Source organism: Miniopterus schreibersii (genome assembly GCF_964146895.1).
Source record: "Miniopterus schreibersii genome assembly, chromosome: 2".
NCBI lineage: Eukaryota > Metazoa > Chordata > Mammalia > Chiroptera > Miniopteridae > Miniopterus > Miniopterus schreibersii.
This window is the reverse complement of record NC_138102.1, coordinates 74,697,305-74,725,144: the sequence shown is the minus strand read 5'-3', so window position 1 is coordinate 74,725,144 and position 27,840 is coordinate 74,697,305. Positions and strand designations below refer to the sequence as shown.

The window sequence follows — 27,840 nt, the reverse complement described above, 5'->3', positions numbered from 1 at the left end:
CCTTTTTCATCTGACGGCACACATAAAATGACTAAAATTCTGTGGCACACCAAAAAATATTTTTTTGCTGATCTGACAAAAAACTTAGGTATAACTTTGATTCATTCACATTATTTGCCAATTTAAGGTAAAAGAGGTCAGTGCCCCTGACTAAATAGTCAGCAATTGCATGTTTTAAAAATTCTTGCCACACACAATGAAACCTATTGTTGCAATAGGTTAAATATGAATACACAAGGCCTTTGTTTCCACTTTTTATATAGAGGTAGTAAGAAAAAGTATTACCAAAAAGTGAAACTATTTAATGAATCTCATTTAAATAAAACACCCATTTTATTTAATTCTAGATGGCTTTATCCAAAAAGAAATATATACTATTATCTTTTTGGTAAAATTATTTACTGTTACATTTCATAAACATGCAGCAAATGAAATGATTGGAAGTCTCAGAAGGCTTCCCAAGATAAAGTTCATGAGTTATTGGAACCAAATTAGTTAACCCTTCTTATAAGGTTTATAAGCTCAACAAAGAACATTAAGTAATTATTGGGACAAGTATTATAAAGGATATGCAACTGAATATAATCTCAGAAAGTATGTAACATCTTTTATATTAAACAATCTTAAACTTTAATAAATCTTAACTAAATTCCTTTAAGATAACTCACGCTAGTTTTATAAAGGTTTTAATGCATAATAAAGCTACTTTATAAATCTTCACTTTTTCTGTCCATATTAGTGACAGCTACAATTAAGAAAGTTTAACGATAGAGAGAGACATGATGAAAATTTCCCCAGGACACAAACTACTACTATATTTTTAAGAAAGTGCAGCATAAATACACTTTCATTAAGGGCTCCACAAGAAAATGACAGTTCACTAGTTGACCTAAGTCCTTTGTGTTTTATTTAATTTTAACATTTCTTACTAATTCCCTAATGTTTATTAAGATGAAAGTTCAGATATAATTTCTTTAATGGTAGAAGTAATATTGATGTAAAAATTTTTACCTGGTTTCTATGTTTTTCTGTAGCTCAGTAAAAGTAAATGGCATCTCATCTAGGTCAACTGCTGCAATAAAGATACAGATGCCCCATAGTTCCTTTTTCTTCTGAATATAACTTTCCTGAAAACAAACAAAAAGGAAAAATTCAAATATTTCATTAAATCATTCACACATTGAATACTGTGTGAAAATTGTGTTATATGGTAATTTTTTTATTCAGCATAACAAAAGTTTTTAAACCCTTATGATAGCATATACTTGAGAGTATTTAATTCTACACTAATAACACTTAAATTTTATATTGTAAGGCAAAAAAATACTAAAAAGATCAAAATGTTAAGTTACAATTTACTGTGGAAAACTTAGGGGTCAGTCAGTATATATTTGGAGTACATATTTTCTTTTTCAATAATCCAATGTCATCAAAGCCAAATTTAAAAATCTTAGAGTCTATAAAATAGTTTCAAAAAACAAACCCACTTTCTTATTTAATTAACCTCCCTTTGCCACTCATTCTTTTATCAACCTACTGATTCAAGAATATTTTAACAATGTGAAATTCATATCTGAGCCACAATTGCCTTCTCGAAAAATGAGAATTATAATACACACCTCACTTTGTAAGAATTAAATGAGATTATATATATAAAACCCTTAGCATAATGTCTGGCATATAATTAGTATTCAATTAGTGGTGGCTTTCATTATCAAAATATTTTTCATCATTAGAACATACACTTTTTCCCCTAAAAATGAATATTACTGTCCAAATATGTTGTTTTGTTGGTAAAATTTGGATTAAATTGACAGCAAAAGAAATATCAGATTATCTGATGTTCTATTGAACTGGAACTATTTGCTTAGTTTTAATTGGAGATTACAATAAAGGTAAAAAGAATGTGATGCAATTTTCACTGTTTCAAAATCTCCATTACATAAAAGCTTTAGGAAAAGAATTGTCCTGGATAATCAAATTTATAGATAATAAAAAGCTCATCAGTATTCAATTTTTAAATTTTTCCTTAATTTTAGCTACTTTGGAAATAATATTTTAAAACTTGTATTACAACTACACACCAACTAGAATGTTTAAATTAAAACAATCAACAATATCAAGGGTTGATGGGGATATAAAGCAATGAACACTCAGATATTGCTGGTGAAAATGGAAAATGGTACAACCATTCTGAGAAAAAATTGGCAAGTCCTTATAAAGTTAAATACGTACTTTCCATAACACTGAGCAGTTCTACTCCTAGATAATTATACATGAAAAAAATGAAAACTTTGTACAGAATATTAACATCAGCTTCATTCATAAAAAACAAAAACTGGAAACAACTCAATATCCGGAAACAGGTGAACAGATAAACTGTAGTATATCCACACAATAGAATATTATTCAACAATAAAAAATAAAAGTACTAATAAGCACAACATAGGCAAATCTCAAAATTATTACACCCAGAAAAAGAATCCAGGCACAAATGGGAACATACTGTACAATGAGTATGGGTACAGTCCTTTCATATGAAATTCTAGAAAAGGCGCAACTAATCCTTAATGTCACAAAGTAGGTCAGAGGCTGCCTGGGGACAGGAGTAGGGATGTTGGGAAAAAACTACAAAGGAAAATGAGAAAACTTTCTGGAGTAATCAAAAATTTCTATATCTTAATGGTGCTATGTACATGGTTAAGTACATTTGTTAAAACTTATTGAACTGTTCACTTAAAAATGGTTAATTTTAGCCTGGCCGGGCATGGCTCAGCGGTTGAGCATCGACCTAGGATCCAGGTGATTGGGTTCGATTCCTGGTCAGGGCACATGCCTGGGTTGCGAGCTCTATTCCCAGTCAGGGGCGTGCAGGAGGCAGCCGATCAATGACTCTCTCATCATTGATGTTTCTATCTCTCCCCCTCTCCCTTCCTCTCTCTGAAATCAATAAAGATATATATTTTTTTTAAATGGTTAATTTTAGCATTTGTAAATTATACCTCAATTAGATTTTTAAATTATATTGCATACTTAATGTTTGTGAAACTGAGTATACGAATTATACATACAATGATTAATTGTTACAATGACTAAAAGTATACATTTTAATAAAATAAGTGAACATCAACTTTTTAATGTTTATATTAATATGGTCAATTTCTCAGGCACTAATGAGATGTAAAAGGTGGTTTGTCTCTATAGTAAATAACCTCCCACATACCATGCTTTTTTAACTTGCATGCTTCTTCTTATGTTGTTTTTTATTTGCTTCTTTGCTGTAAGGCCTGTTGAACCTAACCGCTCTCAATTTGTCTATTTTCAATAACTTCAGTCTTTTTTAAAATTCTTTTAAAGGTTGGGAAATGAAGTAACTAAAGGTATCAAAATTGATTGTTCTTTTTTTAAATTCATCTTTATTGTTGAAAATATTACAGATGTCCCCTTTTCTTCCATCACTAACCCCCTCCACCCCACTCCCATTCCCTCCTCAAGCTTTCACTGCACTATTTTCTGTGTCCATGGGTTATGTATATATGCATGTAAGTTCTTCAGTTAATCTCTTCCCACCCCCAACCTCTTCCCTCTCATATACATCAGTCTGTTGCATGCTTCAATGTCTCTAGGTCTATTTCGTTCATCAGTTTACTTTGTTTACTAGATTCCACATATAAGTGAAATCATGAGATATTTGTCTGTCTCTGACTGGCTTATTTCACTTAGCATAATACTCTCCAGTTCCCTCCATGCTATCCCAAAGGATAAAAGATCCTTCTTTTTTACAGCTGCATAGTATTCCACTGTGTAAATGTACGATAGTTTTTTTTATCCACTCATCTATTGATGGGTACTTGGGCTGTTTCCAGATCTTAGCTATTGTAAATAATGCTGCTATGAACATAGGAGTGCACATATTCTTTCTGATTGGTGTTTCAGGCTTCTTAGAATATATATCTAGAAGTGGGATTCCTGGTCAAATGGCAGTTCCATTTCTACTTTTTTGAGTAAACTCTACACTGTTTTCCATAGTGGTTGTACATGAATATGTTCTTAAATGCCCCTTAGTAGATGAGTGGGTAAAAAAATTATGGTAAATTTACACAATGGAATACTATGCAGCTGTAAAAAAGAAGGATCTCTTACCCTCTGAGACAGCATGGAGGGACCTGGAGAATCTTATGATACGCAAAATAAGCCAGTCAGTGAAAGACAAGTATCACATGATCTCACTTACATGTGGAATCTAATGAACAAAATAAAATGATGAACAAAACAGACCTAGAGACACTGAAACATGCAACAGACTGATGAATTTCAGAGGGAAGGGGGTAGGGGTGGGAAGAGATTAACCAAAGAACTTATATGCATATATGCATCACCCCTGGATAGATAATAATGCGGTAAAGGCCTGGGGAGGGGGCGGGAGGGGGATGGAGGGGGGCAATGGGGGGAAAAAGAGGGACATCTGTAATACTTTCAACAATAAAGATACGTTTTTAAAAAACTGAATATGTTCTTTATTCATTTTTTTAAAAGAGCAAATTTTTATTAGGATATAGCCAATACAATTCAACACAAATTCATTTGAAATAAAAAATGCCTAAATGAAACATTATATAAATTGGTTCTGATTTTTAAGAACCTGAGGAACTTTCCTATGAGCAAAATGTGTGAGCTTTATATCAGATGATTTATAAAACCTGTTGTTGCTGCTATTATTCTAGCCACATTCCAATTAACTCTATATTTAGATAAAGTATTTTTTCCTCTTCATACTCATTTACCTAGGGAAGAAAACTAAATATTTCTTCTAAACTTGAGACTATTAAATAATATTTTAATCACCTATTTGACTTAGTTCTTTAGAAGGAACCAGATTACAGATAAGATCAACATTATAAAACTGGATGATTCATTCACCAGCAAATATTTTTGTATATCTCTGCAAAGGAATTGACCAGTTTCCAACTAGAAGAGTCCTAGAAGTAAAAATTCTGGATTCTTCAAGCACTTAAGATTGTATATACATTATATATTAAATAAGTTACATAAGATTTTACATGTAAAATATATAAATACATGGAAAGAGTTTGTATTTTTATTATAACCAGTAATGTCCACTTAGTCTGATCTTATACCTGGATGCCACCAAGAATTGCAAGAGAGAAAGAATTTAGAAGATTAGAATCAATTACAAAATCCTACTTTTTAATCATTTTGTTCACTTTTTAAAACAGCAAATTTTATTAGGACACACCAAAAACAATTTAACACAGTCATTTGATATGGTAAATGCCTAAATGAAAAACATCAGTATAATCACCAAATTCACAATCATTTAAAAATAATATCTTTATCTTCATTTAGGTTTCTTTTAATCTTCTAATTTGTTTTTTATTATCTTCCAAAACTTGAGATCTCTAATAATTTTTCAAAACATATTCATTATGCAACTACCATAGTTATGACATTGGACATACAGTGCTGAAACCGGAAACAAAAACAAACCTGTCTTCCAGGGACTTATACTCTATTATTTCCATAAAAAGCATGAATTTTGATGTTGAACATTCAACAGTTGGAATACATACTCGAGGAGTATAGCTGTGGGTGACTTGCTTAAATCTAATCAAACCTCAGTTTTTACTAAAATGAGGATGTTATTAATAGTGTCCAATCATATAGTCACCATGAAAATTAACAGTTAGGATTCTCTTATGTAATCCGCATGGTGCCTGGCATTAAACCCACTGAATCAGTTAACTATCAGCAGCAGCATTACTATTTTCAGTGAATCTAGCACTCATTCCACTACACCATATCTGTCTCAACACTATCCACTATCTGATCCTCTGACCATTTCCATACCATAAATATCCATCCTTGGAATACTGGAATTTTATAGCCCTGTTTTGCTTTGTTTTAAGAAAAAGGGTTTTTTTTACTCTTAATCTCTGGCAACCACTGATCTGACCTCAGTTCCTCTCCCAGGATGTCATACAAATGGAATTAGCCTTTTTTGTCTGGCTTCTTTCACTCAGAATAATGCCTTAGAACTCATCCATGTTGTTGTATCTATTAGCGTTTATTCATTTTAATTGCTGAGTAGCACTCGATTGTATGAATATGCCACAATTTGTTTATCCATTCCAACAGCTGAATACACTGTTATAAATAAGGCTACTAACCCTAAACAGCTAACTACAGATCTTTAAGTACATCTATGTTTTCACTTTTTTTTTTTTTTTAAATATATCTTTATTGATTTCAGAGAGAGGAAAGGAGAGGGAGAGAGAAAGATAGAAACATCAATGATGAGAGAGTCATTGATCGAGCCCACAACCCGGGCATGTGCCCTGACTGGGAATCGAACCCCGATCGTCTGGATCCTAGGTTGATGCTCAACTGCTGAGCCACGCCCAGCCGGGCTATGTTTTCATTTCTTTGGGGCAAATACCTAGTTGGGAAATGGCTAAATTATATGTTAAATATAAGTTTAAGTTTATAAGAAACTGATAAACCATTTTCCAGTGTGTAGCTGCACCATTTTGCATTCCCATCAGCAACAAAGTAGAGTACCAGTTGCTTCACATCCTCACCAGCACTTATTTTTTGTTTGCTTTTTATCTATTCTAGTAGATGTGTAGTGGTACACTTTCCCAAGGACGAAGGACATTGAGTACTTTTTCAAATCTTACTCAACATCCATATCACTACTTTGGTGAAAGGTCTTTTTAAATCTTTTGCCAATTTCTATTCGGTTTGTCTTATTTGTAAGATAATTGTAAGAGTTATTTATATATTCTAGACTCAAATCCTTTAATAGATATGTGCATTATAAAAACTTTCACTCAGTCTGTGGCTTGTCTTTTCATTTTCTTAACAGGATATTTCAAAGAGTGTAAGGTTTTTTTTATTTGGATAAATCTCAATTTATTAATTTCTTTTACAGATTATGCTTACAGTGGTATTATCTATGAAATCTCTGCCTAACCCCAGGTCACAAAGGTTTTCTCTTATGTCATCTTTTACAAGTTTAGGTCTATGATTCATTCAAGTTAATTTTTATAAATGGTACGAGGCAGGGATTGAAGTTCATTTTCTGCCTATAGATGTCCAATTGCTCCAGCATCATTTGCTGAAAGGAATATCCTTCCTTCACTGAATCACCTTTGCACCTCTGTGTGCAAAGATTTACTATATACATGTTAATTCTATTTCTGGGTTCTCTGTTCTGTTCCATTGACCTACTAGTCTTTCTTTCACCTACAATATATGTTTTGTTCTTTTTTAGTTTAATTTATTCAAAATTTTTCAATCTGAAAAAGACATCTGATTCATCTCTCATTGTTCAGATGAAGAAATTAAAGACCAGAAAGCTTACTGCTTCATTTTTTTAAAAGATAATTCCTAATTACATTGCTATATAATGTTCCTAAAATTTTTACAACTGAAATCCTTCATCTCATTACCCCACCAAGAGTTCTATACTCAACTGCTGTACTATTCTGTATTCTTGACTTCTATTTTGAGAAGGTTAAAGAATCACAATACCTAAAGCCTCAACATTCTTCTCCACATCAAATAATTTCTCATTACCATATCTCCCAGTCTTCCTTAAAAATGTCTTTGCATCTTCAGTTTAAGTTTCTCTTCTCTTCTGATTCTGACAAATGGGCATTCTCCTCCACTCTCAAATTAACAACTCTAACCCCTCCCTACCTCCCACTTTGGATCATACTGCCTCTCATCTCCTTCAAGACCTAGTTTATTAATTCCTCTCTCTGTGTCTTTTATAATTTCTTCAACAATTTTCTTCCTAGGCTTCTTTCCCTCTGGTCACAAATAAGCTTGCATCACCTTAAAAAATAACCCATTATCTATACCTGGACATTATTAATTTACTGTCCTCACTACACATACAAACTTTTCACTATCCTCACTATTCACACACACACTCACCACATACACTCACACAGTACACACATACTGCATTCACTAAACACACACTCTCACTATACAAGCACTATTCTACTAAGGCTCTTCAAAGATCTCTGTCTTTCATAGGAAAGAAAGAAATAAAACTGTCACTATTTACCGATGAGATGATACTATATATAGAGAACCAAAAGAATCTACCAAAAAATTAGCAATTAATAAAAGAATTCAATAAAGTAGCAGGATACAAAATATTCAGAAATCAGTCACATTCCTATACACTAATAATGAACAATCAGAAGGAAAAATAAAGAAACCAATCCCATGTACAACTGCATGAAAAAGAATAAAATGCCTAGGATTAAACTTAACCAAGAAGGTGAAAGACCTGTACTCTTAAAAATGTAAGACGATGAAGAAAGAAATTAAAGAGGATACAAATAAATGGAAGGATATACCATATTCATAGATTGGAAGGATTAATGTTGTTAAAATGTTCATGTTACCCAAAGCAATTCAGATTTAATACAGATTAAATGCAATTCCTATGAAAATACCAATGTCACTCTTCTTAGAACTAGAACAACTAATCCCAAAACTTCTATGGAACCACAAAATACCCCAGATAACCAAAGCAATCTTGAGAAAGAATAACAAAGTTGGAGGTATCACACTCCCTGATCCCAAACTATACTACAAAGCTATAATAATCAAAATAGTATGGTACTGGCACAAAAACAGGCACAGATCAATGGAACAAAATAGAGAGCCTAGAAATAAATCCTCACTTATATGGCCAACACATCTATGAAAAGGAGGTAAAAATATACACTGGAGTAAAGAAAGAATCTTCAACGAGTGATCTTGGGAAAACTAGACAGATACATGCACACATAAAGAAGAAACTAGACCTCTCTCTTATACCATATACAAAAAATAAACTCAAAATAGGTTAAAGACTTAAATGTAAGGCCTGAAATCATAACTCCTAGAAGAAAACATAGGAAGTAAACTACTTGACATCAGTCTGAGTAATATCTTTTGGATACATCCCCTCGAGCAAGAGAAACAAAAGCAAAAATAAATACGACTAACTCAAACTAAAAAGCTTTTGCACAACAAAGGAAACCTTCAACAAAACAAAAGACAGCCTACTGAATGGGAGAATACACTCACAAATGGTATATCCAGTAAGGCGTTGATATTCAAAATATATAGGAAATTCATAAAACTCAGTAACAAAAAATAAACAATCCAATAAAAAATGGGCAGAGGCCCGGCCAGGGTGACTCAGTGGTTGAGCATCGACCCATGAACCAAGAGGTCACTGGTTCGATTCCTGGTCAGGGCACATGCCCAGATTGTAGGCTTGATCCTCAGTGGGGGGCATGCAGGAGGCAGCCGATAAATGTTTCTCTCTCATCGATGTTTCTATCTATCCCTCTCCCTTTCCCTCTCTCTCAAATCAATAAAAACATACTTTAAAAAAAGGAAAAAGAAAAATGGGCAGAGGACACAAAATAAGCATATCTCTGAAAAAGACACAGATGGCCAGCAGACATGAAAAGATGTTCAACATCACTAATCATCTGGGAAAAGCAAATCAAAACCTCACACCAGTCAGAATAGTTATTATCAATAAATCAATAAGTAATATGTTGACAAGGATGTGGAGAAAAAAGAACCTTTGTGTACTGTTGGTGAGACTGCAAACCAGTACAGCCCCTACAGAAAACAGTACGGAGATTCCTCAAAAACTAAACATAGAAATACCATATGACCCAACAATTCCACTTCTGGTTATATATCCAAACAAAAGATGAACACTAATTTGAAAATATATATGCACCCCTATGTACATTGCAGCATTATTTACAATAGCCAAGTTACAGAAGCAACCTAGGTGATTTTAATACATAAAAATGGAATATTATACTGCAATAAAAAGAATAAAATCTTGACATTTTCAGCAACACAGATGGATCAGTAGGGTATTAGGCTAAGTGAAGTAAGTCAGGCAAAGAAAGATAAATTACCATATGGTCTCACTTATAGATGGAATAAAAAACCAAAACAAAACAAAAACACAGAAACAGAGACCAAAGGAATACTTACTAGAAGGGAGGGGATGGGGAGAATGAGTGAAAAAGGGAAGTGAAATATAGTCAATAATACTGTGAAAATTTTACACAGTATGGTGACAGATGATTATTAGAATTAGTGGGGTGATCACACTAATATAAATCTCAAAGGTATAGAAAGGTATAGAAATCTCAAATCTGAACACCTGAAACTAATATAACCAATATAAGATTATATACCAAATATACTTAATTTTTTAAGTGTTATTTCAAAAAAAGTTCTCTTTCTAAGTTGAATGGCCTTTTTTGGTTTCATCCAAAAAGACTTCTATGTAGCACCTGGCACTTATAGTAAAAAATTTTTCCTTAGATTTTAAAATACTGCAACATCTTCATTCTCTTCTCTTTCTCTTACAACATTTTCAGTGTCTCCTAACTTCAAGGGCTTTTTACCACCACAGATAGCTTTTTCTCAGCTATCTTTACCACCAAAGATAGCTTTTCCGCCCGGCTGGGGGTGGCTCAGCGGTTGAGCGTCGACCTGGGATCCACGCAATTGGGGTTCGATTCCCGGTCAGGGCACATGCCCGGTTGTGGGCTTGACCAATGACTCATCATTGATGTTTCTGTCTCTCTCTCTCCCTCTCCTTTCCTCTCTCTGGAAATCAATAAAGATATATATATAAAAAAAAATAGCTTTTCCTCAGCTATCTCATCCATTTCCATAGCATCCCCATCACCTCCATACAGACTATTCATACAACTCATTCTACTTTCCAGCCAGCCCTAATTGGTCTCCCCAAGATACAAGTCTTATTTTCTGATGGCAACTTAAAATCTAAAATCTTTAACTGATGTGTTTTCTTGAAAATTTAGATGAGAATTATAAAAAGGACTCAGAACAGCACCTTAAATTTGTTAAAAAAGAGGAAAAATAATTCTTCTTACCACGCTAAAAGAATTACCAAAAAGAAATAGTAAAGTCTGAAGGGGAAAAATAATCAAAGGACAAGAAAAAGCATTTTTCAAAAGAAAAAAACAGTACTTTCCAAAAAACATATTTAGAAAATACTGAACTTCCGAATAGTGTCAATGAAGGAAATTTTGTTATTATAAATTGAGATCCTTAAGAGTTCAGTTTAGGTGCTTGCCCTTAGGTCTCCAGCCTGACAATCTTGCTTGTTTCTGGATCCAGAGCCTCAGACAAGTCCCATCTATCTCACATGAGTACTTTCTAGGAGACAGGGTACTGCCCTGCCCCACCTTGCCCTGGACTCTCCCCACTTTGGGTCTGTCTGCCGGCCACAAGGCCTGGCTGGGATGACAGACAAGGGACAATGACGATGGCAATGACTCTGATTGCTCCCCTTATGGACACTGGGGCAGTAGATAAACAGCCCAGGCTCTGGGCCCCTCCCCCCCCAAAAAAGTTCAGTTTATATCTAAGAATTTATCGAATGAAAACTGAAGAGTTGAGTCAAGACTTAGTATAACAGATGTTCAAAGAAATATTTGTAATAGCAAAACAGGGGAAATAGCCTAAATCTCTTAAAATAAAATACTTAAATGAATGATGATAGAGCTTTATCATGGAATAATATGAAACCCTTAAAACAGTTAAAAGATTATTAAAACACAGAAAAATACCAAGATATGCTAAGAGAAAAAAACACACCAGAATACAAAAATCTATGTTTGTTTTTATTCTGATTTGGTGAAAAATTTTAAAAGGTAAGGCAAATTTATATCAAAATGTTAATTATCTCCAGGTCGTAGAATTACAAATGATTTTAATTTTCTTCATTAACCCTAGATACATTTTCCAAACTACCTACAATTACAAAATAGGTGGGGAAGTACTAAATTTATACAAAGCAAGATCAGTCATACTCTTGAGAAAAATCTTTAAAATACTTAAACTTTATAGTATCACTATAAAAGTCTACAATCAATATTTCAAGAGGCTACGTACTAAGCTATCACTTAGTTTAGTTCACTTGAACTACCCTAATGATAACCCCTAATTAGTGAAGACTTGTACTTGTTTTTTCACAAAGTACTAACTTATAAAAGAGCTCCACCAAGTGGTGACATAAATCATCTTAGAAACATCAGGAAAATTGGCATCAGAAAATCAGGTTGTCTTATTGTTCATGCTATGATAAGTTAACTAGCATGAATTTAACTTGCAATTTTAAAAGTCAAAAATACTAATCTCTCAAATCTTCACATTTTAATATATTCACCACCACCAAGATGAAAATAAGTTATAAAATATGTTCTCTATCTCAAGATCAAAAGGATACATCCTTACACTTGATTCATAAGACTGTAATGAGTGATTAGCAATAAGGTTACAAGTTAAATATATTACAGAAACGTATTAGAGGAATATAGAGGATAAAAGCTGCCTTTCTCTTCTACTCCTGGATTTCCTCCTCAACATATTATATGTAGGAGCAAAAGGGATAAAATGCTAACATGCCAGAAAATTCCCCTCTCACTTGTGTAATAGCTGACAGCAGTTAATGTTAAGGACATTCTTTGATTTGCTGAGAAGAAATAAAAGGCAAGAGTAGCACAGCCAAGAACAGGAATGCAAAAGCTAACCTTGCTTGTACTCATCACATTTTTTGATACAACACACAGGGGTAAACACCAGCTGAATCAGCCATCCAGTTACACAATGGCTTTGTGGAGAGAGTTGACTCTACTCCCAGAAAAATATGTAACTGGCAAGTTCAGATTTACCTGGCCCTTGGCCCAAGAGATGAGCACCTAGGACTCCCTCTCTATCTACAGAACTCAGTGGGTAGACCTATCTAAGCACTTAATTGAACTGTGATTTACTTGCTTTCTCCCTTATTCATATCTCAACTAGTCCATAAGCATCTTGAAGGCAGAAGAATTATATCTAATTCACTGCTATACCCCCAAGAGCCTTGTACAGTGTCCATAGCGCTAACTTGATGTTAAATGTGTATTTAAAAAAAAAAAAAAAAAAGGCAGTGGCAATAGCCATATCTCAATATAGGACAGAATGACTGTTTTGTGCCCCCCCCCAAAAAAAAACATGCTCAGAGAAACAAGCAACAATTGAATCAATCACCAGTACAAAGTATAAGGCAATACTGTTGGTTAGTTCCCGTTCACACATTGGTAACAAACCAGTGAGTATCAGAAAGAGTAACTCAAACGAAGGAATATTACAGATCTTGTTTTCTAAACAGGTAATATAAAACTAACCTGGAACTTAAGTTTCTAGTGAAGCTGTCTGCTTAGTACATGGAGTAAAAGGGCTGCAGACCCACCCAAGGTATAACCATATAGAAGAAAAAACTGCCGTACTACTCAAACAGCCACTAATTAAATGGCTTGTCTGTGAAACATCTACAGAACTGATGTTAACACTCTTAGAAACAAGGGTGAAAAACACTGAGGAGAGAGGTCAATTTCTACAACTCATATTCAATTATGTGAATAAATGGTATCTTCCAAAGTCTGCACATCAAGCCCTGGTGGGTTTCGCTCAGTGGTTAGAGCATCATCTCGTGGACTGAAGGGTCTATGGGTTCAATTTCAGTCAAGGGCATGTACCTCGGTTGCAGGCTCAATCTACAGACCCAGTCAGGGCACGTGTGGGAGGCAACTAATCGATGTGTCTCTCTCACATCAATATCTCTCTCTCTCTCTTTCTCCCTTCCACTCTCTCTGAAAATCAACAGAAAATATATCCTTGGGTGAGGATTAAAAAAAAAAGTCTGCACATCAACTCTTTCAACCATTATCACATACACTGCCCGATAAAAAAGGAAACATCATTTATGAATGAATGAGTTAGCATTAGAATGAAAGAGTTCCAAGTTGGAAAGGAAATGAAAGAGATCACTGATCATCAAGTCCTGTGGTATGGGAGTTTCTACAGTTCCAAGATATAAAATGATAATCTTTGGCAAATTTCCCAATATTTAAAAAAACTTAATAAAACCTGTACATTTACTTTCAATAAAGCCTCAGTAACTAAAATAGCAAATAATTTCCTTTTTCCAGAATTCACTGCAGCATGCTAACACAATTTATGTTGATAAAAAGCACTGGCTGGCAACTGGGTATGCCTTGAATAAAATTAGGAAAAATAATTATTTTTTAAAACTAAATTTATTGGAGTGATATTAATAAATTTATATAGGTTTAGTGAAAAATAATTGCTTTTAAAATTTACCTTTATTGTTGAAAGTATTACAGATGTCCCCTTCCACCACCACAATTGATCCCCTCCACCCCATATACAGTCAACCCCATGGCCTTCCCCATACTATTGTCTGTGTCCATGAATTATGCATTTAGGCATATAAGTTCTTTGATTAATCTCTCCCCACCCACTCCCCCACCACCACCACCCTGCCCTCTCTCTGAGATCCCTCAGTCTGTTCCATGCTTCTATGTCTCTGGATCTATTTTGTTCATCAGTTTATTTTGTTCATTATTTCCACATATGAGTGAGATCACAGGATACTTGTCTTTCTCTGACTGGTTTATTTCACTTAGCACAATACACTCCAGTTCCATCCATGCTATGCCAAAGGGGAAGAGATCCTTCTTTTTTACAGCTGCATAGTATTCCATGGTGTAAATGTATCACAGCTCTTTTATCCACTCATCTACTGATGGGCACTTGGGCTATTTCCAGATCTTAGCTATTTTAAATTGCGCTGCTATTAACATAGGGGTGCATAAGTTCTTTCTGATGGGTGTTTTGGGTTTCTTAGGATATATTTCTAAAAATGGGACCACTGTGACAAAAGGCAGTACCATATTTAATTTTTTGAGGAAACTCCATACTATTTTCCATAGTGGCTGTACTAGTCTGCATTCCCACCAGCAGTATACTAGGGTTCCCCTTTCTCCATATCCTCACCAGCACTTGTCTTTTGTCAATCTGTTAATGGTAGCCATTCTGACAAGTGTGAGGTGATTATTTTGTTGTCCTTTTAATTTGCATTTCTCTGATTAGGGACTTTGAGCATTTTTCATATGTCTCTTAGCCATCTCTATGTCCTCTTTGGAGAAGTGTCTATTTAGGTCTTTTGCCCATTTTTTAATTGCATTGTTTGTCTTCCTTTTGTTAAGTTGTATGAGTTCCTTATATATTTTGGATATTAACCCTTTATCAGATGTATCATTGGCAAATATGGTGTCCCATACAGTGGGCTCCCTTTTTGTTTTGTTGATGGTTTCTTTTGCTGAGAAGAAGCTTTTTATTTTGATACAGTCCCATTTGTTTATTTTCTCCTTTGTTTCTCTATCCCTAGACTTATCTACAAACATTGCTAAAAGAGATGTCTAAAACTTTGCTGCCTATGGTTTCTTCTATATTTTTATGGTTTCATGTCTTACATTTAAGTCTTTTATCCATTTTGAGTTTTTGTGTATGGTGTAAAAGTTGGTGATCTAGTTTCATTTTTTGCATTACCTGTCCAATTTTCCCAGCACTACTTATAGAAGAGACTGTCTTTACTCCATTGTATGCTCTTGCCTCCTTTGTCAAATACTATTTGAGTGTAATGGCTTGGTCGATTTCTGGGTTCTCTGTTCTGTTCCAATGATCTATATGTCTGTTCTTGTGCCAGTACCAGGCAGTTTTAATTACAGTGCTTTTGTAGTATAACTTGATATCTGGTATTGTGATGCCTCCAACTCTGTTCTTTCTCAAGACTGTTGTGGCTATTTGGAATCTTTTTTGGTTCCATATAAATTTTTGGAGTATTTGTTCTAGATCTGTGAAATATATCATTAGTATTTTAATAGGGTTTGGATTGAATCTATAGATTGCTTTAGGTAGTATGGACATTTTAATGATGTAAATTCTTCCAATCCATGAACATGGTATATTCTTCCACTTGTTTATATCTTTTTCTATCTCTTTTTGCAACGTCCTGTACTCGTCTGAGTACAGGTCTTTTACCTCCTTGGTTAAGTTTATTCTTAAGTATCTTAATTTTTTTTGTTGCAATGGTAAATGGGGTTGTAAAAATGCCATCAATTTCTGGGTGTTAATTTTGTATCCTGCTACCTTGCCGAATTCATTTATTAAATCTAGTCATTTTTGGGTGGAGTCTTTAGGGTTTTCTATGTACAATATCATGTCATCTGCAAATAATGAGAGTTTTACTTCCTCCTTTCCAATTTGGATGCCTTTTATGCTTTCTTCCTGTCTGACCACTGTGGCTAGGACTTTCTGTACTGTATTGAGTAAGAGTGGTGAAAGAGGACACCCCTGTCTTGTTCCTGTTCTTAGAGGAAATGCATTTAGTTTTTTAAAAATAATTCTTTAGTTTGGTAGAGTTTCTGAAACAGACCCAAGGTTGAAGAAAATTAATAATGGGCATTTGTTTTTTGTTTTGTTTTAATATTTATTGTTGAAAATATTACAGATGTCCCCTTTTCACCCCCATTGATCCACTCCACCCCACACCCATCCCACTCCCAGGCGTTCCTCAGACCAATGTCTGTGTCCATGGGTTGTGCTTATAAACATATAAATTCTCTCCCCACCCACTCCCTCAATCCCACCTTCCCTCTGAGATCCCTCAGTCTGTTCCATGCTTCAATGTCTCTGGATCCATTTTGTTCATCAGTTTATTACATTCCATATATAAGTGAAATCATGTGGTGCTTGTCTTTCTCTGACTGGCTTACTTCACTTAGCATAATACTCTCCATTTCCCTCCATGCTGTCCCAAAGGATAAGAGATCCTGCCTTTTTTACAGCTGCATAGTATTCCATGGTATAAATGTACCACAGCTTTTTTATCCACTCATCTACTGATGGGTACCTGGGCTATTTCCAGATCTTAGGTATTGTTAATTGCACTACTATGAATATAGGGGTGAATAAGTTCTTTCTGAATGGTGTTTTGGATTTCTTAGGATATATTCCTAGAAGTGGGGTGACTGGGTCAAATGGAAGGTCAATTTTTAACTTTTTGAGGAAATTCTATATTGCTTTCCATAGTGGCTGCACCAGTCTGCATTCCCACCATTAGTGTACTGGGGTTCCCTTTTCTCCACATCCTTGCCAGCACTTGTAATTCATTGATTTGTTGATTATAGCCATTCTGACAGGTGTGAAATGATACTTCATTGTGGTTTTAATTTGCATCTCTCTGATGATTAGTGACTGAGCATTTTTTCATATGTTTCTTGGCCATCTGAATGTCCTCTTTGAAGAAGTGCCTATTTAGGTCTTTTGCCCATTTTTTAATTGGATGGTTTGTCTTCCTTTTGTTATGTTGTATGAGTTCTTTATATACTTTGGATATTAACCGTTTACCAGATGTATCACTGGCAAATATGTTCTCCCATACAGTGGGCTCCCTTTTCATTTTGCTGACGGTTTCTTTTGCTGTGCAGAAGCTTTTTATTTTGATGTAGTCCCATTTGTTTATTTTCTCCTTTGTTTCTCTTGCCCTAGGAAATGTATCAGCAAACATATTCTACGAGAGATATCTGAGATTTTGCTGCCTATGTTTTCTTCTAAAATAAGGGGGTATTTGGTGGTTTCTGAGTGCAATACAATTCTCATGCAACTTACCTTAAAAAATACTTTGAATAATTTGAAAATTAAGGCACATATAAAAGAGGTAAAGTAAAACAGGAGCAAGAATAGGAATGTTTAAAAAAATATTTCACTTCAAAACCTTCCTAAATATTGAGGTCTCAGATAAACTTGATTATCTGTATATAGTCAAATAGGTACCAGAAATAACCACAAATCTGAACATCAAATATCATGGCTATCAGGCCTCTAAAGTTATAATGCATATAATAATGAAACAAACTCCAAGTAAGATGAACTCAAAGAGATCCATACCAAGACACATTATAATCAAGTTGTCAAAAGACAAAAATAAGAGAGAATTTTGAAAGCACAGGAAAAAAGCAAGTCATCACGTACAAAGGATCTTCAATAAGATTATCAGCAGATTTCTTATTAGAAACTCTGTAGGCCAGGAAGCAGTGGGCTGATGTACTCAAAGTGCCAAAAGAAAAAACCAAAACTGTCAGCCAAGATTGCCATATCCAGCAAAACCATCCTTCAAAAGTGAGAGAAAAATAAAGACATTCTCAAATAAACAGAAGTTGAGGAAGTTCATTACAATGAGATATGCCCTGTGAGCAATGTTTCTAAATGGAGTCCTATAGGTTGAAATGAAAGGACAAAAGTCAGTAACTCGAAGTCATATGAAAAAATAAAGATCTCAGTAAAAGTTAATGGGCAATTATAAAAGTTATTATTGTAATAATGCTGTGTAAACGCACTTTTTGTTTTCTGCATAATTTAAGAGACTAACACTATAAAATTATTAGTTTATGATTCTGGACTCACAATGTATAAAGATGTAATTCTGTGACATTGATAACTAAAATGGGTGGTGATGGAGCCATTGAAGGAGCATAGTTTTTAATGTTATTGAAATTATGCTGAAATAAACTGAAATTAGATTGTTATAACTTTATGATGTTAAATGAAATTCCCACAGTAACTACAAAAAAAAAAAAAAAAGCTAAAGAATATACACCAAAGGAAATAAGAAATAAATTTAAATATTTCACTACAAATACCTAAACACAAAAGAATTATTTAAAACAGAAAATCAAAAGAGAAAAATCATTGAAACCAAAATCTGGTTCTTTTTCTTTCATTCTTTTGGTTATTTTCTTTCTTTTTTTTTAAATTTATTTCAGAGAGAGGAAGGGAGAGTCTTGGAAAGAGAGAAACATCAATGATGGGAGAAACATTGATCGGCTGCCTCCTGCATGCCCCCTACTGGGGATCGAGCCTGCAACCTGGGCATGTGCCCTGACCTGGAATCAAACCGTGACCTCCTGGTTCATAGATTGACGCTCAAGCCACACCAGCCGGGCCAAAAGCTGGTTCTTCAAAAAGAGCAATAAAATCAAAAAGCCTATAAATCAGATTAACTTAAAAAAAGAAAAAGACAAATTACTCATATCAGAACTGAAAAAGAGGAGATCACTACAAATCCCACAGAAATTAAGAAGATAAATACTGCAAGCAATTTTGTGCCAACACACTTGAAAATCTAGATGAAATGGACCAATTTCTCTAAAGACACAATCTGCCAAACTCTCACAAGAAATAGACAATCTGAATAGACCTATATTTATTAAAGAAATTGAACCAATAAGTAATAGCCATTCAAAACAGAAAGCAGCAGGCACAGATATAGTCACTGGTGAATTCTTACAAATGTTTAAGGAAGAAATCACACCAATTCTCAATAATCTTTTCCAGAAGATAGAAGCAAAGGAAATACTTCCTAACTCATTCTATAAGGCAAGCATTAGCATTAATACCAAACTGAAAGACATTATAAGGAGGAAAAAAAAAACACTGCAGATTATTCTATGATGAACATAGACACAAAAGTCCTCAACCAAATATTAGCAAATTGAATCCAACAATGTATAAAAAAATTATATACCAGGGCCAAGTGGGATTTATTTTAGGTATGCAACATTAAAAGCCAATAAATGTAATCCATTACATCAACAGGTTGAAGAAAAATGGCATGATCCTATCAACAGATGCAGGAAAAGCATTTGACAAAATCCAACACCATTAACACCATTATTGATAAAAACTCTCAACAAATTATGAATAGAGGAGCAAGTTCCTCAATTTAATAAAGAACACCTACAAAAATAACCTCCAGCTAATAATCATACTTAAAAGTGAGAAACTACAAGTTTTCCCATGAAAGATCAGGAATAAGGCAACATTACTTTTCAATATCATACTAAAGTCCTAGAAAGTGAAGTAAAACAAAACATAAGGCATACAGATTGGGTAGGAAGAAATGAAACTGTTTGAAATGATATCACTGTTCATTTAGAAAATCTGAAAGAACAAAAACAAAACTCCTCGAACTAAGTGATTATAGTAAAGTTTCAGGATACAAGACTAGTATATATAAGTCAATCAAGACTTTCCTACATATCAACAGTGAAAAAGTGGAATTTGAAATAAAAGACATAATACCATTCATATCAGCACTCTCACAAATGAAACACAAAATCTGAGAAAAACTACAACTCTGAAAAGGAAATCAAAAAAGAACTAAACAAATGGATAGGAAGAAAAATAATGTCAAAATATCAGTTCTTCCCAACTTTCTCTATAGATTTAACTCAATCTCAATCAAAATCCCAGCAAGTTATTTTGTGAATATCAACACACTGATTCTAAAGTTTATATGAAGAGGCAAAAGATCCTGAACAGCCAATATAATATTGAAAAAGGACAAACTTTAAGGATACTTCTTAACTTCACAAATTACTATAAAGCTACAGTAATTGATACAGCATAGTACTGGTAAAAGAATAAACAAATATATCAATGGAACAGATAAAAAGCCCAGAAATGGACCCACATAATACAGTCAACTGATGTTTTACAAAAGAGCAAAGGCAATACAATGGAGAAAAGCTACATATTCAACAAATAGTGCTAGGATAACTGTATATACAAGTGCAAAAAAAATTAATCTAGACCCAAACTTGATACCGTCTACAAAAACTAACTCAAAATGTATCAAAGGACTAAATATAAAATGTAAAACTATAAAATCCCTAGAAAATAACACAGGAGAAAATCTAGTTGACCCTGGGTTTGGCAATGACTTTTTTTCACTGACATATAATATTATAGTAATTACTGGTATACAACATGATTCAATATTTGTATATATTGTGAAATGATCCCCACAATAAGTCTAGTTAACATCCATCATCACACATAGTTATAACTTTTTTCTTGTGATAAGAACTTTTAAGATCTACTCTCTTAGAAACTTTCAAATACACAATACAGTATTATTAACCGTAATCCCCATTTTGTACTTATTCAAGTCATCACATGACTTATAACTGGAAGTACATACATTTTTACCATCTTCACCCATTTTGCTTACCCCATCTCTGGCAACAACCAATCTGTTCTCTGTATCCATGAGTTTGATTTATTATTATAATTATAATTATTCCATATATCAGTGAGATCATACAATATTTGTCTTTGTATGACCAACTTATTTTGCTTAGTATAATGTCCTCAAGGTCCATTCATGTTGTCACAAATGGCAAGATTTTCTTCTTTTTTATGGCTAAATAATATCCGTGTGTGTGTGCACGCGCATGTACCACAATTTCTTTATCCATTCATCTATTGATGGACACTTAGGATGCTTCTATATCTTGGCTATTGTAAATAATGCAGCGGTTTAACATGGGGATGCATATACCTTTTAAAGTTAGAGTTTTGTTTCCTTCAAATAAATTGTCAGAAGTGGAACTACTGGATCATATGATAGTTCTATTTTTTATTTTTTGAGGAACCTCCAAACTGTTGTCCATAGTAGCTATGTCAATTTACATTTCTATTCTCGTCTTTTTTATAACAGCCATTCTAACAGGTGAGAAATATCTCATTGTGGTTTTGATTTGCATTTCCCTGACGATTAGTGACATTGAGCACTTTTTCATGTACCTGTTGACCTTTGTGTGTCTTCTTTGAAAAAAATGTCTATTCAGTTCCTCTGCCCATTTTTTAGTCAGAATGCTTGCTTTTTTGCTATTGAGTTATATGAGTTCCTTATATTATTTGGATATTAAGTTCTTAGATATATGATCTGCACATCCTTTCCCCCCATTTGGTAAGTTGCCTTTTCATTTCCTTGATGGTTTTCTTTGCTGTGCAGAAGCTTTTTAGTCTGACATAGTCCCACTTGTGTGCTTTTGCTTTTTTTGCCTTTGCTTTTGGTGTCAAATCCAAAAAATAATCGCCAGGACCAATCTCGAGGATCTTACTGCCTATGTTTTCTCTTAGTATTTTTATGGCTTTGGGTCTTATGTTCAAGTAATTTTCAGTTGATTTTTGTGTATGGTGTAAGACAGTGGTCTTCTTTAATTTTTTTGCATGTGGCTGTCCAGTTTTCCCAGTACCATTTATTGAATAGACTGTCCTCTATTCCTATTATACATCTGTAGCTCCTTGTGTCACAAATTAATTGAACATATGTTTGTGGGTTTATTTCTGGGGTATCTATCCTGTACCACTGATCCATGTGTCTGTTTTTATGCTAACCTCATGTTTTTATTACTATAGCTTTGTAATATAGTTTGAAATCAGAACGCATGATGGCAATGACTTTTTAGATACACCACCAAACGTATGATTCATAAAAGAACTGATAACCTGGACTTCATTAAAATTAAATATTTCTGTTCTGTGATAGACACTGTCAAGAGAAGACGAAGTTAAAACGCAGACTGACAGAAAATATTTGCCTAAGATATACCTGATAAAGAACTATTATCCAAAATACACAAGCAATTCTTAAAATTCAACAATAAGAAAACAAACATCCAGTTAAAAAAAATGGGCACAAAGTCTGAACAGACACCTCGCCAAAGAAGATACACAGATGACAAATAAGTAGATGAAAAGATGTTCAACACCATATGCCATTATAGAATTGCAAATTCAAACAATGAGATACCACACCTATTAAGATGGCCAAAATCCAAACACTAACAACACCAAAGAATGGCAAAGATGTGGAGCAACAAAAACTTTCATTAACACCAGAAATGCAAAATGGTACAGTCACACTAGAGACAATTTGGTGGTTTCTTACCAAAATAACATACTCTTTCCATAAAATCCAGCAATCAAGCTCCTTGGTATTTAACCAAAGAGTTGAAAATGTATGTCCACACAAAAACCCACACATAGATATTTAGAGCAGCTTTATTCAAAATTGCCAAAACTCAGGATGAGAAATAATTACTTCTGGCTCACACAGGCTAGGAATACTGCCTATTCCCAATGGTCAGAGGAGAAAACATCATGATAATACAGGGGGGTATACATTAAAGGAAAGGAGCTTGCCTCAATAGTGAAGATTTAATGCTAGACAAGTGGTTGCCAACCCGGGATGATTTTCCATCCCAGTGGATATATACGGCCATATGTCTAAAAAACAATTTTGGTTGTCACAACTAGGTGGGGTGTGCTACTCACATCAGTAGGTTAAAGCCAGAGATAATGCCTCTAAATAGTCTACAATGCACAAGATAGCCTCCATAACAAGGAACTATTCAGCCCAAAATGTCAATAATGGCAATCTTTGCCCTAGACTAAACTCTGCTCTAGTCCCATCAAATAAACCTTAAACATAAAACCTAAAAGAAACAACCTGTATCCAAGAAAAATAATCAAATTCCAGAACAAAGCTCAAGAATATTTAGAAAAATCAAAAATATTCAATACACAACATGGTAAAATTTACAATATATGGCAGTCACAAAAAAATGAAAGAAAGAAAATCGCCACACAAAGAAGAAGGAAAATAACCATAATAAGGTGAATTATTAATCAAATGTTTTAAACTCAGATACAGAATTATTAGATAAGGACATTAAAGCAGTTATTATAAATGTATCCTATATGTTCAAGAAGCTAGCACAGTAGTCAGCAAACTAGAGTCAAATTCAGTCTCTCCGGTTTTGATACATTAAGTTTTACTGAAATACAGCCACATTAATTTGCATTTTATCTATGACTGTTTTCATACTACAATGGCAGAGTTGCATAACCAAAAACATTTATTGTCTGACCCTTTATAGAAAAAGTTTGCCAACTCCCTGAGTAGAGCAAAGATTGAACATATTAAGTTGACACATGAAATATATTTTTAAAAACACCTAAACTGTACTTCTGGTCAAGATGGCAGAGTAGGTAAAGAAGGTACTCATCTCCTTCCACAACCACATCAAAATTACAACTACAGAACAACCATCATTCAGAACCACCTGAAATCAAGCTGAATGGAAGTTCTACAACAACGAAATTAAAGAAGAAGCCACATCAAGTCTGACAGGAGGTACAGAGGCACAGAAGGTCTGATACCAAACCCACATGTGGCAGATAAAAATCAGGAGGGATATCTCAGCTGTGGAGGTGCCCCCTGAGGAGTGAGGGGTCCCAGTCACACAATAAGCCTCCCAACTCAGGGTTCCAGTGCCAGGAAGAGAAGTCCCCATAACTGCTGGCTGAAAAAAACAGCATGCATTGAGGAGGGAAGCTTAGGCTGCTGAACTCCCAGGCAGTTCCTCTTAAAGGGCCCATGCACAGACTTACTTGGACTCACTCCCTCAGCTCCAGTGCAGGAGCAGCAGCTTGAAAGGCACCTGAGACATAAAGGGAGGCACTGAATTGTTTGGCATCAGGGCGAGAGCTGGAGGGGCAGCTTTCTCCCAGACAGAAGTGCTGGCAGAAGCCAATATTCCTTTGATGAGCCCTTTCCCCACAGAGCCAGCAGAAGGGCACCATATCTGAGACTCCATCAACCTAGCTCACACTGTTTGCCCCACACTGGTGATTCCCTGAGACCCTGTCCCACCCAACTTTTGGGCCCACCCAAGCTATTTCCAGTGGCTTTACCATAAGAATGGCCTGTCTTAGCTCAAGCTTCAGATTTTCCTAAAATCTCTCCAGCAAGCAGCATCTAGCCTCAGCGAGCCCCATACCAAGGCACTGGCAGCCGCCAGCCTTGGTTCACAGCTTGGCCTTGCCTGGGTACCTCCAAACACAGCACAAGAAACAGCCATCTGCAGATCACTTTGTAGATTATGCCTGGTGGCCCCAGGCAGAACACAGGCAGTGGCTGACCCTGGCCTGCACCTCCCAGGAGGCCGCAGAGCCACTGCACCCAGTGGACAGCTCCAGACCATGTGGAAGCACCACCATCCAACCACCTACATAAGCGACACAGTCAAGAGGTGGACTCAGTAAGTACAGTATACGGCCAGCAGGCCAGATGTTCCCCACCCCTGTACTAGATGCTGAGTTCAAAACACTGGCTATAAGGATGCTCAAGGAACTTAGTGAGGGCCTCAACAGCATAAAAAAGAACCAGTCATAAGTGAATGATGCACTAACTGAAATAAAGAGTAACTTAAAGGGAATCAACAGAATAGGTGAAGTTGAGAATCAAACCACCAATTTGGAATATAAGAAAGCAAAAAATGCCCACTCAGAACAGCAAAAAGAAAAAAGAATCCCAAAAAATGAGGGTAGTGTAAGGGGTGTCGGGAACAACTTCAAGCATACCACATTCACAAGGGGGGTGACAAGAAGAAACAGAGCAAGAAACTGAAAAACTATTTGAAAAAATAACGACAGAAAAGTTCCATAACTTGGTGAAGGAAACAGACATACAAGTAGAGGAAGTGCAGAGAGCCCCAAACAAGATGAATCCAAAAAGGCCAACATAATTAAAAAGCAAAAGGTTACAGACAAAGAGAGAATCTTAAAAGCAGCAAGAGAAAAGCAGTTAGTTACCTATGAGGGAGCTCCCATAAGACTTTCAGCTGATTTCTCAAAAGTAACTTTGCAGGCCAGAAGGGAGTGGCAGGAAATATTCAAAGTAATGAAAAGCAATGACCTACACAAGATTACTCTATCCTGCAAAGCTATCATTTAGAATCAATGGACATATAAAGAGTCTCCCAGACAAGAAAAAGCTAAAGGAGTTCATCACCATCAAACCAGTATTATAGGAAATGTTAAAGGATCTTCTTGAAGAAGATAAAAAATATGAATAATAAAATGGCAATAAATATAGCTATCAACAATTGAATCCACAAAGAAAATGAACAAGCAGAACAGAAACAGACTCAAATACTGAGAATTTTTTGTTGGTTGCCAGATGGGAGGGGAAAGGGGGGAATGGAACCTAAGAGGGGAGGGGCGAGGGGGGAGTGGGGAGAGATTAACCAAAGAACATATATGCATATATGCATAACCCACAGACACAAACAATAGTGCGGTGAAGGCCTGAGGAGTGGGAGTACGGGATGGAGGTGGTCAATGGGGGGAAAAAGAGAGATATCTGTAATACTTTCAACAATAAAGATAAATTTTTTAAAAAAGAAAAAAAAACCTAAATTGAACTTCTAGACAAGAAAACTAAAAAATCTGAGATGAAAAGCATACTGAATGAGATCAAGGGCAAATTAGATTGTTGCAGAAGAAAAAATAGCTGAACTTAAAGACAAGGCACAAGGAATTCTCCAAAATGAAAAGTACAGCAAAGAAAATCAGGAACCAAAAACTGAACAGAGGACCGATAAACTATGGGAAAACGATGAACTATAGTTAAACATATGTATAACTGGAGATTCTAAAGGAAAGGAGTGAAAGGAAAGGGACCAAAACAAACTTTTTTTGAAGACATAATGGCCAAAATTTTTCCAAACTTTAACATTATAAACCTACAAATTCAAGAAGCGCAATGAACCTTAAGGCACGAAAATCTTAAAACACCACCAAAAAATATCATGTTTAAATTGCTTAAACTCCCTAGTGAGAAGAGAAGATCATAAAATATGGCATATTACATACAGAGGATCAATATAAAAATGGCAGCAGATTTCTCTTTGGAAACAATGCAAGCTAGAGCACGGTGGAACAACATCTTAAAGTACTGAGGGGAAAAAGTCAAGCTACAATTCTATAACCAGTGAAAATATCTTTCAGAAACCAAGGCAAAATAAAGACTATTTCAGACATACAAAGCTGACAGAAATCTCATCAGACCTGCACTATAAAAAATGTTAAGAAAAATCCTTCAAGCAGAAGGAAAATGATGCCAGATGGAAATCTAGACCTATATAAAAGAATGAAGAACACTGGAAATGGTACCTAAATGGCTAAAGATAAAGACTTTTTACTTATTACTTAAATTTTTTTCAATAATTGACTATTTAAAGTAAAAATAATAGCAGTGTATTATAGGGTTTATATCACATGTAGAAGTAAAAAGGGTATGACAATAGAACAAAGACCAAGAGGAAAGAAATAGAAGCACAGTGATGTAAAGTTTTTATACTATACATAAAGTAGTAATACCGTTTGAAAGTACACTGAAATGTTTCAAATCTATGCTAAAAACTCTGAAACAATGACTGAAATAGTAAAGAAGTTACAGCTAATAAATCAACAAATGAGAAAAAGAGAAATCATCAAAATAGTCCATCTAAACAAAGGCAGAAAAAGGGAAAAAAGAACAAAGAAGAGACAAATAGAACTAAATAGCAAGATGGTAGATTTAAACCCAACCATTATAAGGGTATTTTAGAAGACCTTCAACAAATGATTTATCAATGTAGCTTCATCAATTGTAACAAATATAGCACTCTTATGGGGATGCTGATAATGGGAAAGGCTATCCATATGTGGAGACAGCATATATAGATAATCTCTGTACCTTCTGCTAAGTTTTTCTGTGAACCTAAATTTTTTCTGCTAATTTTTTCTGCTCTTTAAAAAAAGTCTATTAAAAAGATGTACCATATCATTACCCATCAGGAAAATGTAAATTAAAACCACAATGAGATATCACTACACACCTATAAGAATGGCTAAAATGAAAATAGTAACACTATCAAATGTTGACAGAGATGCACAGAAGGATCACCACACATTTATGGGAAGAAATGTGACATGGTACAACCACTCTTGTAAAGTTTGGCAGTTTCTTATACAATTAAACATATGATCATACCACACAACCAGCATTTACTCGCCAGAAGAATGAAAACTGGTATCTACACAAAAACCTATACATAAGTGTTCATAGCAGTTTTATTCATAAAAGCTAAAATCTACAAACAATACAGATATCTTCCAATGAGTAAGTGGTTAAACGAACTGTGGTCTACCATGGAATAC

At 34.7% G+C, this 27,840-nt stretch overlaps 1 protein-coding gene across 3 annotated transcripts in view; it reads right to left on the bottom strand.

The window, feature by feature from the left end:
• RB1 (RB transcriptional corepressor 1) overlaps positions 1 to 27,840 on the bottom strand; it is a 140,804-nt gene that overhangs the window by 103,038 nt on the left and 9,926 nt on the right. For all 3 annotated transcript variants that reach the window (XM_081130699.1, XM_081130697.1, XM_081130698.1), the window contains exon 3: positions 1,012 to 1,127. In XM_081130699.1, coding sequence (XP_080986825.1) covers positions 1,012 to 1,127 — 116 coding nt within the window. The remainder of the gene's footprint in view (positions 1 to 1,011; positions 1,128 to 27,840) is intronic.